General features: G+C 48.7%; 3 protein-coding genes across 24 annotated transcripts; 1 reads left to right on the top strand and 2 right to left on the bottom strand.

Annotated features, from left to right (window-relative positions):
* Window positions 1–1,101: 1,101 nt before the first annotated feature.
* HYPK (huntingtin interacting protein K) lies at window positions 1,102–2,596 on the bottom strand. Of its 2 annotated transcripts, XM_019644946.1 has the most exons (4): window positions 2,222–2,596; window positions 1,834–1,889; window positions 1,427–1,478; window positions 1,102–1,274 (listed from the first exon to the last, which is right to left on the bottom strand). In XM_019644946.1, exons 1-4 carry the CDS (start codon window positions 2,495–2,497, stop codon window positions 1,179–1,181), a joined length of 480 nt encoding a protein of 159 aa, XP_019500491.1. In that variant the 5' UTR covers window positions 2,498–2,596; the 3' UTR covers window positions 1,102–1,178. The 2 variants fall into 2 exon arrangements, with proteins under 2 accessions (XP_019500491.1, XP_019500492.1); XM_019644947.1 differs by lacking the exons at window positions 1,102–1,274; window positions 1,834–1,889 and having other exon boundaries at window positions 1,419–1,478.
* Window positions 2,597–2,982: 386 nt separating this feature from the next.
* On the top strand, window positions 2,983–8,923 carry SERINC4 (serine incorporator 4). 20 transcript variants are annotated; one of them, XR_002124333.1, is made up of 12 exons: window positions 2,983–3,111; window positions 3,596–3,772; window positions 3,953–4,131; window positions 4,591–4,670; window positions 4,796–4,889; window positions 5,154–5,369; window positions 5,551–5,646; window positions 5,740–5,866; window positions 6,831–6,903; window positions 7,351–7,399; window positions 7,549–7,702; window positions 7,892–8,923. XR_002124333.1 is itself a non-coding variant. In XM_019644929.1 (12 exons), exons 1-12 carry the CDS (start codon window positions 3,010–3,012, stop codon window positions 8,088–8,090), a joined length of 1,542 nt encoding a protein of 513 aa, XP_019500474.1. In that variant the 5' UTR covers window positions 2,983–3,009; the 3' UTR covers window positions 8,091–8,923. The 20 variants fall into 20 exon arrangements, 17 of the variants coding, with proteins under 17 accessions (XP_019500474.1, XP_019500473.1, XP_019500472.1 ...); XM_019644929.1 differs by having other exon boundaries at window positions 5,154–5,365; XM_019644928.1 differs by having other exon boundaries at window positions 4,534–4,670; window positions 5,154–5,365.
* A 116-nt stretch (window positions 8,924–9,039) lies between these two features.
* SERF2 (small EDRK-rich factor 2) lies at window positions 9,040–11,152 on the bottom strand. 2 transcript variants are annotated; one of them, XM_019644948.1, is made up of 3 exons: window positions 10,734–10,811; window positions 10,007–10,115; window positions 9,040–9,401 (listed from the first exon to the last, which is right to left on the bottom strand). In XM_019644948.1, exons 1-3 carry the CDS (start codon window positions 10,738–10,740, stop codon window positions 9,116–9,118), a joined length of 402 nt encoding a protein of 133 aa, XP_019500493.1. In that variant the 5' UTR covers window positions 10,741–10,811; the 3' UTR covers window positions 9,040–9,115. The 2 variants fall into 2 exon arrangements, with proteins under 2 accessions (XP_019500493.1, XP_019500494.1); XM_019644949.1 differs by having other exon boundaries at window positions 9,042–9,378; window positions 10,734–11,152.
* Between the last annotated feature and the right edge of the window lie 826 nt (window positions 11,153–11,978).

Raw genomic sequence — 11,978 nt, 5'->3', positions numbered from 1 at the left:
GCAGTGTTCTCTTGAGTTGCAATGTAGTGATACCATGCTTGAGTTAAATTCATGATTTTTCCATTTAATATTTACTACATAACCACTGTGCACAAGGCAGAGCACGAGGAGTCCTGGGGGTTATAAGAAATGAAAATCAGCAGGAAGACTACTTCTCAACTGCATGAAAAAATGAGAAGGCCAAGGGATTTTTTTTACATCCTTTAAATGCCCCACTCATAAATCCTTAAAAGTCCTAGACTAAAAATACAAGTGGAATTACTATGAGATAATAAACATAAAGATGAATATAAGTCCTTATGTGTGCCAGAGGGGGATACAATCTAAGAATCATCCTAGAGCCAAAATGAAAGTAAGAGCTTGAAATTCTTTGGGGAAGGTGTTTACAGCTGCTATTTGAGTGTCTGCTCTGAGGTAGATACTAGGCCAAACTTTTAACATTCACCAGCTCATCAATTCTTAAAACAACCTATCAAATATGTATCATTTTACAGTTCAGGAAACTGAAGCTCAGCAAGGGTAACTTGGCCAATTTTGATCAACTTTTAAAGTAAAATTAATCTTCTCTCCAGGACGGAAAATGAAATGTAAGGTATCAATGTTGTGGTTCAGAATTCAAATATTAAAATCAATTTCCTAAATCAAAACCTTACAAATTAATTCTATAGAAGACCTAAACTTTAGTATCTTCTATTTTTCTTACCATGTTCCCACCTCAGCTACCTAAATTCTAACTCAAAGTGGCATATGAAACTGGATTGGTGACTTACATCTGTATAGTGGCTCCTAGGCAGGTACTGGCCTTTCAGCAATTTAAAAGCTACCCTAGAGGCATATGCTATGGAGTACCGTAACTTGGCTGAAACTCCAAATATACTTTGGATACTGTTGCATGAGAGCTAGTCTGATAAATGAACTTGGCCTGCCACTTAGCATCTACATCTGAACATAAGATACTCTTCTACACTGATCCTTCACATAGGTTCATTAAAGGCTGGGTGTGGGGGGTTGGGGGTGTCACTTAAATTCAGTTATACTCAAACATGTAAATTTCCCACAATAAAATACAATACAGTATACACTGCCCTTGATCCAAGATGATACAACTGCATCAACAACAAAAAAGCCATCTTTATTGGAATAAGTTAATCCAGTGGGTAGATCTGAGAATGCACAAATCAGTTGGTTAGGGCAATAAGAGCCTCTACCACGTTGCCCATGTGTTCCCTCAAGCTCCGCTCTGCAGCTGCTCTTGAGATCTCCATCTCTGTCATCTGCAGGAAAAGGATCAATGGTGTTACCTAAGCCTTCTCCCTGGCATTAATGTACTAGCAAAACACGGTGATTCTACTTGTTTCAGAAAAACAAACCAAATTAAGCAAAGTAACCTCCCCGGCCCATACACTAGTTATGCATCATTACTCACTATCAGCTCCAGATCTTCCTTCTTGATGGTGACTTTTGCCAGTTCCTTCTCCCTACAAATATTCATGTACATTAGTCCTCATTCTCTACCTCCATAAACTCCCAGGAAGGATCATTCCCAGTTGTGCCTTAAGAATAACTTAGTAAACGCTGTTGAGAACACAAAATGACTCCCACCCTCTCACCTAACATTCCCATCCTTTCTCCTGGAGTCTTTACAGCAGGCAGTAGTGGTTACCTGGAGGCCTTTCCTTCACCAACAAGAGCAAAGTTGTAAACCGTAGATGTGCGAATATTGGTGATAAGAGTTGAAAAACGGCACAAGGTACAAAGGCTTAACGATGGTTTTTATTTATGTCTGGGGGAAAGAAAGGGCCTCTTAGGGCTGGCTGCGTGCAGAGGACTTACCGTTCCTGTTTGGCTTTCTGCTCCCTGGAACGTCTGTCTCCAATCACGGACATGGCCTATGGGAAAGAGATATATTAATAGTTACTACTCTGCTACCCACAATTCCCAATAATCTAAAAAGCCATTAACAAGTGGGTCAGGGGTGTATTCACGATGACGAGTGTATCAGGAACCAGTTTAATTCAATGCTAGGCTCCTGAGGCCCACTTTAAACCCAATCTCCAGCAAGCGCCTTTTCGCAAGCCGCGGGTTCTAATGATGATTCGGTTTCCCTCTTGCTTTCTCCCGGCATCGGGATCGGGACCCCATCCTGGAGCGGGGCTTCCAGTTACAGCCTCGGAGACGCCTCTGCTCTCAGCCCCACCAGCCACACTCCCGGCTAACTTACCGTCTCCAGATTGGAACTTTGGATCTCCTTCTCCTCCGCATAGTCGGTGACCCTCTCCAAGTCCGCCGCACCACTGTCATGCTTCCGTGGCTTCTCGGGAGGCCGCTCCGGACCGCTGGTCTCAGTCTCCAATTCTAGCTCTACATCCCCCTCGGTCGCCATGTTGATTCCACCGCGCCGCCGTAAGGCCCCACCCCGCCTCACGACGACTTCCGGTAATGCCCCGCAACATCCGTCTGGAAAAGAGGTGGGGCTGGCTCTGGGCCACGCCTTCATTAATGCTCCGGTTCTAGAAGGTTCAGTGAAGAAGGCGGCTTGCCTGTCAGACTTCCTTTGGGGCTCGCACAGTGTTCTTTTCTTCAAAGCGCTCACCCAGACCTATCCTGTCACCGCTCCAGACTTTCCCAACTGACATCCTTACCCCCTCTTTACCTAGATCCCTCCCACCAGCACCTCCTCACACACACTCTCCCAAGGAATTCTGTTCAACCAGGATGGACTATGTCTAATCCTAAACCAATTAAGAATGCTAATCCACAGGAGGCCACATTTGCAAACTGCTGCCTAATCTGGGGAGAACAGCTTGAGTGGACCAAGGGCCCTAGGGAGAAAGTAGTTTCACAGGGGAATTTGCATTTACCACATCCTGGAGGTGGGTGTTTTCCTGATGTCCCACTTCACCCTTCCTTAGATTGGGTGACCAGCCCCACAACAGCAGCAGTCCAGTAGGCTAAGGAGAAGAGAGCTACTTTCTAATCTACCTTCCATCTGGTGGACCTGGGACAAGGATGGTGGGTGCAAAGGCCATCGCAGGCCCCAGCAGCTCCCTCCACCTGGCACAGCAACGCAGTGGAGTCAGCAGTGTCACAGTGAATCCTCCCGTCTATCAGGTGAGAAGATACTTGGGCAGGGGCTTCAAAGCTCCCTAGCGCAAGAGCTATCTGAAAAAGTGGAAGGGAATGGTGGCCGAAGCTGGAGAGGAAAACCCACGGGAGCCAATAAAAATGATAGGCTTTCCTTCTCCGAGGCCCACTGCTTCTTTGCCTTTAAGGCTGCTTGCTTATCATTAAATCTCTCCTCCCATATTGCCAGTACCAGATGTTTAGGTCTAGGGAAAGATTCGAGGCCAGGTATGATTTAGGCTTTTAGGAAGGTCTACTCAAGCCTGCTGGTAAGCTCTTAATGGTGAAAGCTCTACTTGATGTCAGTGGAAGGCAATCCTAAATAGCTTGGAACCAAACATTCTGAGACTTTCAGAGTAAAGGGAGAGAAGGGAAGGGGAAATACTGGAATTCAGCCTCATGGGTTAACCTCACACATGCATTAATCTCAGCAAACCTCCCCTCTGCTGCCCTGCATCTGCTCTACCCCCAGGTGTCTTGCTGTGGGCCTGATCCCTGTACCTGCTGCTGCCATTGTAGGTGGCCTCCTCTCACAGAGTCCACTTGCAGCCGCCTGTTCTACATCTTCCTCCACATAGGGGCCTCAGCAGTCTGCTGCCTCCTGCTGTCAAGGACAGTAGTGGAGCGGGTCTGGGGCAAGGCACATGGTGTAAGTGTGTGTGTGTGTGTGTGTGTGTGTGTGTGTGTGTGTGTGTGTGTGTGTGTGTGTGTGTGTGTGTTGGGGAGTGCGGGGGTTGTCGGGTTGCACTGACAAGAGATTCAGATTGGGGGCCAGGGACCTGTGAAAAGTAGGTACCTCTTTATGCATGATGACTTGCCCTTTCTCCAGATCCAGATGCCCTCGGGATTGTGTGCCCATCTGTTTGGCCACTCTCACTGCCCAGTGCTCAGTGGCTCTGGGGCTGTGTACCGAGTCTGTGCAGGAACCGCCACCTTCCACCTGCTGCAGGCTGTGCTGCTGGTCCACCTCCACTCCCCTACTAGCCTGCGGGCACAGCTGCATAATAGGTTTGTGTGTACTCTTTGGGTGGGGAGAGGATGAAAAGGGAAATAGACCTAAGCTTAGTAAATTCTAAGATGAAGTAATAGCACTATAAAAAGACAGAAAACAGGTTTAAGTCCCTGCTTCTGATGTACTTGCTGGGTGACCATGAGCCACACATTTATGCTCTTTAAACTTCTAGTTTCTAAAATGGAAATGACAGTGGGGTTATTATATGCAAAACCTTTGTCAACAGTAAAACACTGTCTAGATGTTATTTAGGTATCTAAGAATTAGAATTTGGAATAGGCTATGAAGGGCCTGTTTCCAGCCCTTCTCGCAAGGGACTGTTCTTCCTTTCCTCTACTTAGTTGTGTTTTCTCTCCCCTTTCCTACAGTTTTGCTTTCTCCTTTGTCTTCCTCCATAGGCACTGTTCGCTCTTTGCTTTTTCTTCTGAGCCTGATTTTCTTTCCCTCCCAACCAGCTTCTGGCTCCTCAAGCTGCTGTTCCTACTAGGTCTCTGTGCTGCTGCCTTCTGCATCCCTGATGAGCATCTCTTCCCAGGTACCTTCCATCTCACATCCTGATCAACAGGAGTAGACTAAAAGATTTTCTAAGAAAAAGAGGGTGGGAAGAGAACCAGGAGTAATATCATTAGCTACATTATCCCACTGGTGCCCCACTTGCAGCCTGGCATTACATTGGCATCTGTGGAGGCTTCACCTTCATCCTGTTGCAGTTGGTGCTTATCACAGCCTTTGCCCACTCCTGGAATAAAAACTGGTAAGGAGCACATAACCCTAAAGGCTCTTCTTGGGAAGGTTGTCTGACGTTATTAGACCCAGTGGGGTTGGGCAAAGGACATGACAGGTCAATGGTCCCATAGCTTTCCACTGAGCAGTTATCAACAAGCTCAGGAACGTGATGACTCTGTGGGCCAGGTAAGATGGGTAGTCACACCAGTATTCTGAGGGAGGTAGTAGTAGTTGGTAATGGGTAAAAAGAAAGAGTTGGAACCCCAAGCCATTGCCCACCTCCCATCCTTAGGCAGACAGGTGCAGCGCAAGACTGCCGCTGGTTCCTAGCCATGCTGCTGGCCACCCTAGGATTCTACAGCATGGCAACTGTGGCAGTGGTGCTCCTGTTCCGCCACTACACACACCCAGCTGGCTGCCTGCTCAACAAGATGCTGCTTAGTCTGCACCTTTGTTTCTGTGGCTTCCTCTCCTTCCTTTCCATCGCTCCTTGCATCCGCTTCAGTGGGTACATGCCTTGCCAACATTCCAGATTTGGGGGACCTTTAGTATAGCAAATTTCCTTAGTCTCCCTAATCTCAGTCAATTCTCTGCTTCCCCCAAAAGGGTGGGGAGGCAGAAGTGTGGGTAGGGGTAGGAGTGGAGGAAACCACCCTGTTGACTAAAGCAATGATCCCCATTCTCCCCAGAGCAACCCCGCTCTGGCCTTCTACAAGCCTCTATCATCAGCTGTTATATCATGTATCTGACCTTCTCTGCACTGTCCAGCCGTCCTCCAGAGAGTGGTAAGGACAGGACATTAATTCCCCACGCAAATACTTTTTTGCTCTTGCCAAATAGCTTTGTTCTTACATTTCTCTTCTTTTGCCCCTTCTCAGTAATCCTTCAAGGACAGAATCACACTCTGTGCCTGCCTGGCCTGAGTACAATGGAACCCCAAACACCAGATACTTCTCTGGCAGTGCTGAGTGCTGGCATCATGTATGCTTGTGTGCTTTTTGCTTGGTGCGTAAAAGTGTCAGGGGGAGAGGAGTACAAGGGAGGATGCCCAGAAGGACAGAGGGCTGGTCAAATTGTCTGGGACCATGTTTATTTAAACTTTAGAGCAAGACAAGAGGAATGCTCCCCATGAACAGAAACAATTTCTAAGAATAGCATTTGTCAGATGATCTGTATAAGATGAAGGGAGTAGGGGTAATGACTTGAGAATTAAAAAAAAATGAAGGTTGGACAATTAAGTTCACGAACTCATCCTAGAAAGAGTGCTACATACCTCACTGCTAAATATGACTACGGTCACCTTCGAAGTACTTCCCTTGGGAAGCTATGCATCGATGCCAGTGCCTAGTCCACCCTTCAAAGCAATTTTGGAATTCTTTTTCTGGAATGGCCATCAGAGCTGTCATCGCATTACCTTTGATGTCCTGAATGTCATCAAAATGTCTTCCTTTCAATATTTCGTTTATCTTCGGGTAAAGAAGTCATTGGGGGCCAGATCAGGTGAGTAGGGAGGGTGTTCCAATACAGTTATGTGATTTCTGGCTAAAAAGTCCCTCACAGACAGTGCCGTGTGAGCTGGTGCATTGTCGTGATGCAAGAGCCATAAATTGTTAGTGAAAAGTTCAGGTCGTTTAACTTTTTCACACAGCCTTTTCAGCACTTCCAAATAGTAAACTTGGTTAATTGTTTGTCCAGTTGGTGCAAATTCATAATGAATAATCCTTCCCATATCAAAAAAGGTTAATAACATCACTGCAACAAGTTTGTGAACTTAACTGTCAGACCTCGTATATGCAAAGATTTTAGGGCCCTCACAGGAAAAGATTTCTAAATCTTTGGGGGAAAGGGGCTCTAGGAGCACATCACCCTCCTGATTTACCAGTATGGACCAGTTGACAGTAAGTGCTCTCAGACAATCCCTCCTGTTATTTAACTGGACCTGCTTGAGAACTGTATTCTTCTTTCTTAGCAATGAGGCTTCCTACCTGGCTGAGGTATTTGGGCCCTTGTGGATCGTCAAGGTTTACAGCTATGAGTTACAGGTGAGAATGCAGAGCTCAATATCCCCAATGCCCCTCCCTCCCCCCACACACACACACACGCACACGCACACACGCACGCACGCATGCACCCTACCAACCTCTACCCAGAAAGCTCAGATTCTAGCTGCTATCACCTTTTATTGAGTACCCACAATGTGCTAGGCACTGTGCTAGATACTTTACATACATCATCTCATTTAATGTAACCCTCACAACAACCCTGTGAGGTAGGTACTTGCTCCATTTTACAAATGGAGAAATTGAGGCACAGAAGATTAAACATCTTACCAAAGTTCCCATAGCCAGTTATATGCTGGAGTTTGCATTTGAACCCAGGTGTGCCTCCACTTCTTACACCAGAGTAATCTTTTCAAAAGGGGAGTTTCCTATGTTAATACCCTCTCGTTCTTTCAGTCATTCCAAAATATGCTGCCTTTTGTTTTACAGAAGCCGTCACTCTGTTTCTGTTGCCCTGAAACAGTGGAGCCAGAGGAAGGTGAGTGTCAAGTGAGGATCAATAGAAAGTGTAGATTTCTGCAGTACCAATGAGCCCTTAAGCGCCTTCACAACAGCAGCTGGGGGAGGAGGGAAGAGTGAAGAGGTATTTCAGCTGAACTGTGCCCAGCAGCCCCTCCCTCTCTTCAGGGCAAAGGGGAGGAAATGCCAAGCCAGCTGACCAAGAGACCTCTCCAGCTCCTCCAGTGCAAGCCCAGCAACTTTCCTACAGCTATTCTGCCTTCCATTTCGTCTTCTTCCTTGCATCACTCTATGTCATGGTTACCCTAACCAACTGGTTCAGGTAGGATGGATGTAGGCCTGGGATACTCTCCTGAAAACCTAGCTATTTTAAGGAAAGAACAATTCAAGGCCAGTCCCAAGGGTTCTCAGGAGACACACATGGATCCACCATAATCTTTGATGGGAAGGCAGGACAGGTCTAAATACTAAGGCCCTGCATATTCTCTAACCACAGACTTTGCTTTCACAGCTATGAGGGAGCAGAATTGGAAAAGACCTTCACCAAGGGTAGCTGGGCTACCTTCTGGGTCAAGGTTGCCTCATGCTGGGCCTGTGTACTGCTCTATCTGGGGCTGCTATTAGCACCACTCTGTTGGTCCCCCACGCAGGACCCCAAGCCTCCTCCTATCTTCAGGCAACATTGCCATCGCATCAGTATTGCCAGGTAACAAGTATCCAATAGAGGTACTTTTAACAAACTGAGGTTCCCTTGAGGTTGTACCCCTAGTCTTGATTCAGGGGAGCTGTCCAGCCCAGCAAATACCTTAAGAACACAATGGGCAGTTACCTCCTTTTAGACTGAAGTCAACACTATGTCTGAATTGGAAAAAGTGACCATATATACGTTAATGTTCGGGACAAGTATCTGACTTGCTAGAGCTACCATTACATCTTCACCCCAATTCAAAAGCTAACTCCCAAGTCAGGAACCACTGCTGATTCCAGCAGACAGTGTGGCACCAGCCCTTTCCTGGCTCTCGTGGTAGAGATGGGGCAGGGAAAGACCCACAGGGACTGAAGACTTAAATTGGCTCTGCCCTGGGAGATAAAAAGAAACATAAGCAATTCAGCCCTGGGCACAGGAATATAAGAAGCCCAGAACCCCAGAGCAAACCAGGACACAGGAAGAAAAGAGCACAGAGACTACCCTAGGTTTTAATCCTAATCTTGAGGTCAAAGGAAGTGGGGAAGACAAAAATCCTCACTGCATGAGGAATGACAGAAGAGAATGTGAATACTTGAAAGCAGCTAACCGTGGGAAGTCTGTGAGCAGCAGGATTTTGGGGCAAACAAACTGAGGAAGAATAAGGAAGAGGGACATAAACTTAGGTCTTGGAGCCTTCAGTAGGCCCTCAACTCCATCCCTTGGATGGTGTTTAAGGTCTGGGTGGGGGGCAAAAATCACAGAAAAGAAGTGGTTTTTAGAGGATTCCTCTACCACATACCTGGAGTACTTGTCTGTTTGTTGTAGTATAATAAAGGATTTTTCTGTGATGTTTCACTTAGTCTACATATCCACAACCTTTTGGAGTCTAAAGTTCTCTCCCCTTTTTGTGGGAAAGGGCAGCCATTCCTCCATCCCCATCCCCCCAGATCCCCAGTCAAACCAGGCGCTCAAGGAATTACAAAGCTAATTTTAATACTTTGGGGTGAGCCCCACAGGAATAAAAAACACTGGGAAGGGGTAACCCTCTCACCCCCAGGAGTGGCCCAGGGGGAGAGGGGCTACCTGAAGGGAAGGAAGCACAAAAGGGACCCGCTGCAGACTCAGGGCAAAGGGAATGCCATCGGTGCTGGGACCTGTGAGCACTACAGGAGGAAACGCGAGCGTGGTGGGACTGGCTCCAGGCACACAGGCGAAGGGCAAGAGGGTTGGACACGAAGCCACAAAGCTACTTGGGTTCCTCCTTCTTCTCGTTTGCCTTTTTCTGCTTCTGCTGCATGATCTCCGAGTCCCTGGGGGTAGAGATGATGGGGCACTGGGAGGTACCAGAGGGCAAAAAGGACAAGATGCAGGGGGATGAAGGGCACAAAGGATAAGATGGAAGTGGATGGGACAAAATTCAGCGTGTGGCTACTGTATTCCCACCCTAGGTGAATAAGAGGAGGAGAGCTGAGGATCAAAAAAGGCAATCAGTCTATATCTGGCTGTTGCCCAAGGGGTCAGAAGTCTGGCCACACACACACACAAAGGCTATTCTGTGCTGGGTACCACACCCAGCAGCACCAGTGAGAAGGTTGGGAGAAAGGAGGAGAAACGAACGGCAAGGAGGGCCAAAAGCACAGGGCTGTCATAACCACTAATGCATTTGAAATGTGATGCTCCCTGCCCTTGCCCTTAAGGTCAGACCCAGGGGCACTGAGAAATCACACCACGGGCAGGCACCCGCCCCAGTCCCTTCCTGTAAGGCAGTGAGCTAACAATTTGGAGTGTGGGGAGGAAATAAAACCCTAGAGGAAGCAATGCACTCTGCCCCTCACGACTAGTACAGCTGTTAAGCCCTGAGGCAGCTCTCTTTTCTGGTACAACCCTTGGCCTAACCCAAGTCTCACCCCACCCTTCCCCTCCCCTCCCAGGGGCTACCTCTGCTTGCGGGCGGCAGCAGAAAGCCCGTCATCTCGGCGCTTTCCCTTAACCGAGTCGCTCTGCTTTTTCATATTCTTCTGGCGGGCGAGCTCGCGCTGGTTACCGCCTAAAGAAAGAAGGTAAAAGGTGAGACGCGGGGGCCTTTCTGGCCACACACCGGCGACCCTCTTCCCTCAATCGGACACGAGTAGAATCCAATATTTCATTCCCCGAGCCCCAACCCCGGCCCATTTCGGAGCCTAGGCTGCTAATTGAGGGGGTGGAGGGGGCCGAGCTGCCTGCCACGGGGCAGGTCAAATTGAGGGGCGGAGGGAACACGGCCCCGAGGAGCCTGCTAGAGGCGTGTTTCGAGGCGGCGTGGGAGCCCAGACAGGTAGTGGTGGTGTGTGTGAACGATGTGGGTCTCTGTGGGGGATGGGCTGAGATCTGGAGTAAGGGGCCCTGGGCCTATCTCCGGGACGCAGGACTTCTCCACACACCGCAGAAGGTCGGGGAGGGCCTTTGCCTGATCGGTGGGTTGGGGATGTGGGGGGAGGCGTGTTTCTTAAAAAGTGGCGGTGGGTAAAGGGCCGATTTCCGGGCTACGAGTGTGAGGGTTGCTAAAGAGCGCTCCCAGAAAAAAGCCTCGCTGTGGAAGCCAAGAGCAGGCCAATGCCGGGATTCGGCAGTCGTGTTTGCAGTGGACCGGAGAAAACGGGCAAGAAGAGAGGGTCTCAGTGCTCACGGGTCATGGCGACGGCAGCGGCTCCGGCCTGCCTCCGTTGCGTCCCCTCGTACAGTCCGACGTTACAGGCCCCGCCCCTTTCTCGCAGCGTAATGAAGTCGTCCTTTCCTCCCCGCCCATTCGCGCCATGACACCGGCTCCCATTGGACAGGAAGAAACACGTGGGGGCGTGGGCCTCACTGGAACCTGGGCGGATGAGGGGCGGAGGTGGTAGGCGTAGCGCTCTGGGTGGGGCGGGGCTCCCCGAGAAAAGACTAGGGTCGGGCGGGGAGAAAGTAGGCCGGGTCACGTGGGCAGAGCGGGCGTGGAGGGGCGCGGCTGGCTATGTGGCACTCCCGCGGGCTCGAGCATGTGACCTGACAGAGTGACCTCAGGCGGGGATGGATGGCTTGGGACTGACAAACTCGCCCAGAGGTAACACTGCGGGACTGAAGGCGAGGAAGGGTCCATGGGGGCTGAAATGGTTCAGAACATGGTTCAGCGGGTTCTGTGTTATCAGGACTCTGGGACTAAACTTGGCGCCGTTACTCGGTATCCCCACCACCTATTGGACGCTTGAGTTCTTTACAGTCCATGTAAAATCATGTAGATACAAACGCAACTTCAGAAACCCCTTCCAACCACATTGTTCCCCAATCCCAAACTCTTCTAATATAGAAATTCGCAGCCACGTCCCGTATGTCTTAAAACTTTGGTTCTGCCCGTTTCCCCACAGAAACTTGAAGTGTTCCAGTGCAGTGGCTTAGAAGTATTTGAGGACCCTCAAAATCACAGACTATGGAGTTGGATCAGGGAGTAAGAAACTGAGAAATAACGCATACCATTTATGTCCATTTCTTCTTCTGGACGTTTCCCCACTGTACTGTCTATATCCACCAGCCCCACATGGTTTTTAATATTAGTTGAATAGTCTAAAGCTTAGGTTTCCCACTAAACTCATTCTCATTCCTAGCTCCATTAATCTTCTGTCTACAAAACTCCCCAACAGCCCTGAGGAATTCATTGGTTAAAGGAGAGATGCTTAGGAAACATTATAGGAAAGAACTGGTTGTGAATTGTAACGTGATTCTCTCCAGCTCGCGCCCATAGCACACAGCTGAGGCTGGAACTTCAAACTGGCACCCCCCTCAACGTAGAGCTGATGGGAAGGCAATAAGTACCATCCTCAATCAGTACCATCCTCATGATTTTTGCCATACCCAAGTATCACTTGAACTGTCTATTACTTAATTTTTTTGTATACTG

The sequence above is a fragment of the Hipposideros armiger genome, unplaced genomic scaffold (assembly GCF_001890085.2).
Source record: "Hipposideros armiger isolate ML-2016 unplaced genomic scaffold, ASM189008v1 scaffold_92, whole genome shotgun sequence".
NCBI lineage: Eukaryota > Metazoa > Chordata > Mammalia > Chiroptera > Hipposideridae > Hipposideros > Hipposideros armiger.
The sequence above is the reverse complement of the archived record's forward strand: the minus strand, read 5'-3'. Positions and strand labels throughout refer to the sequence as shown.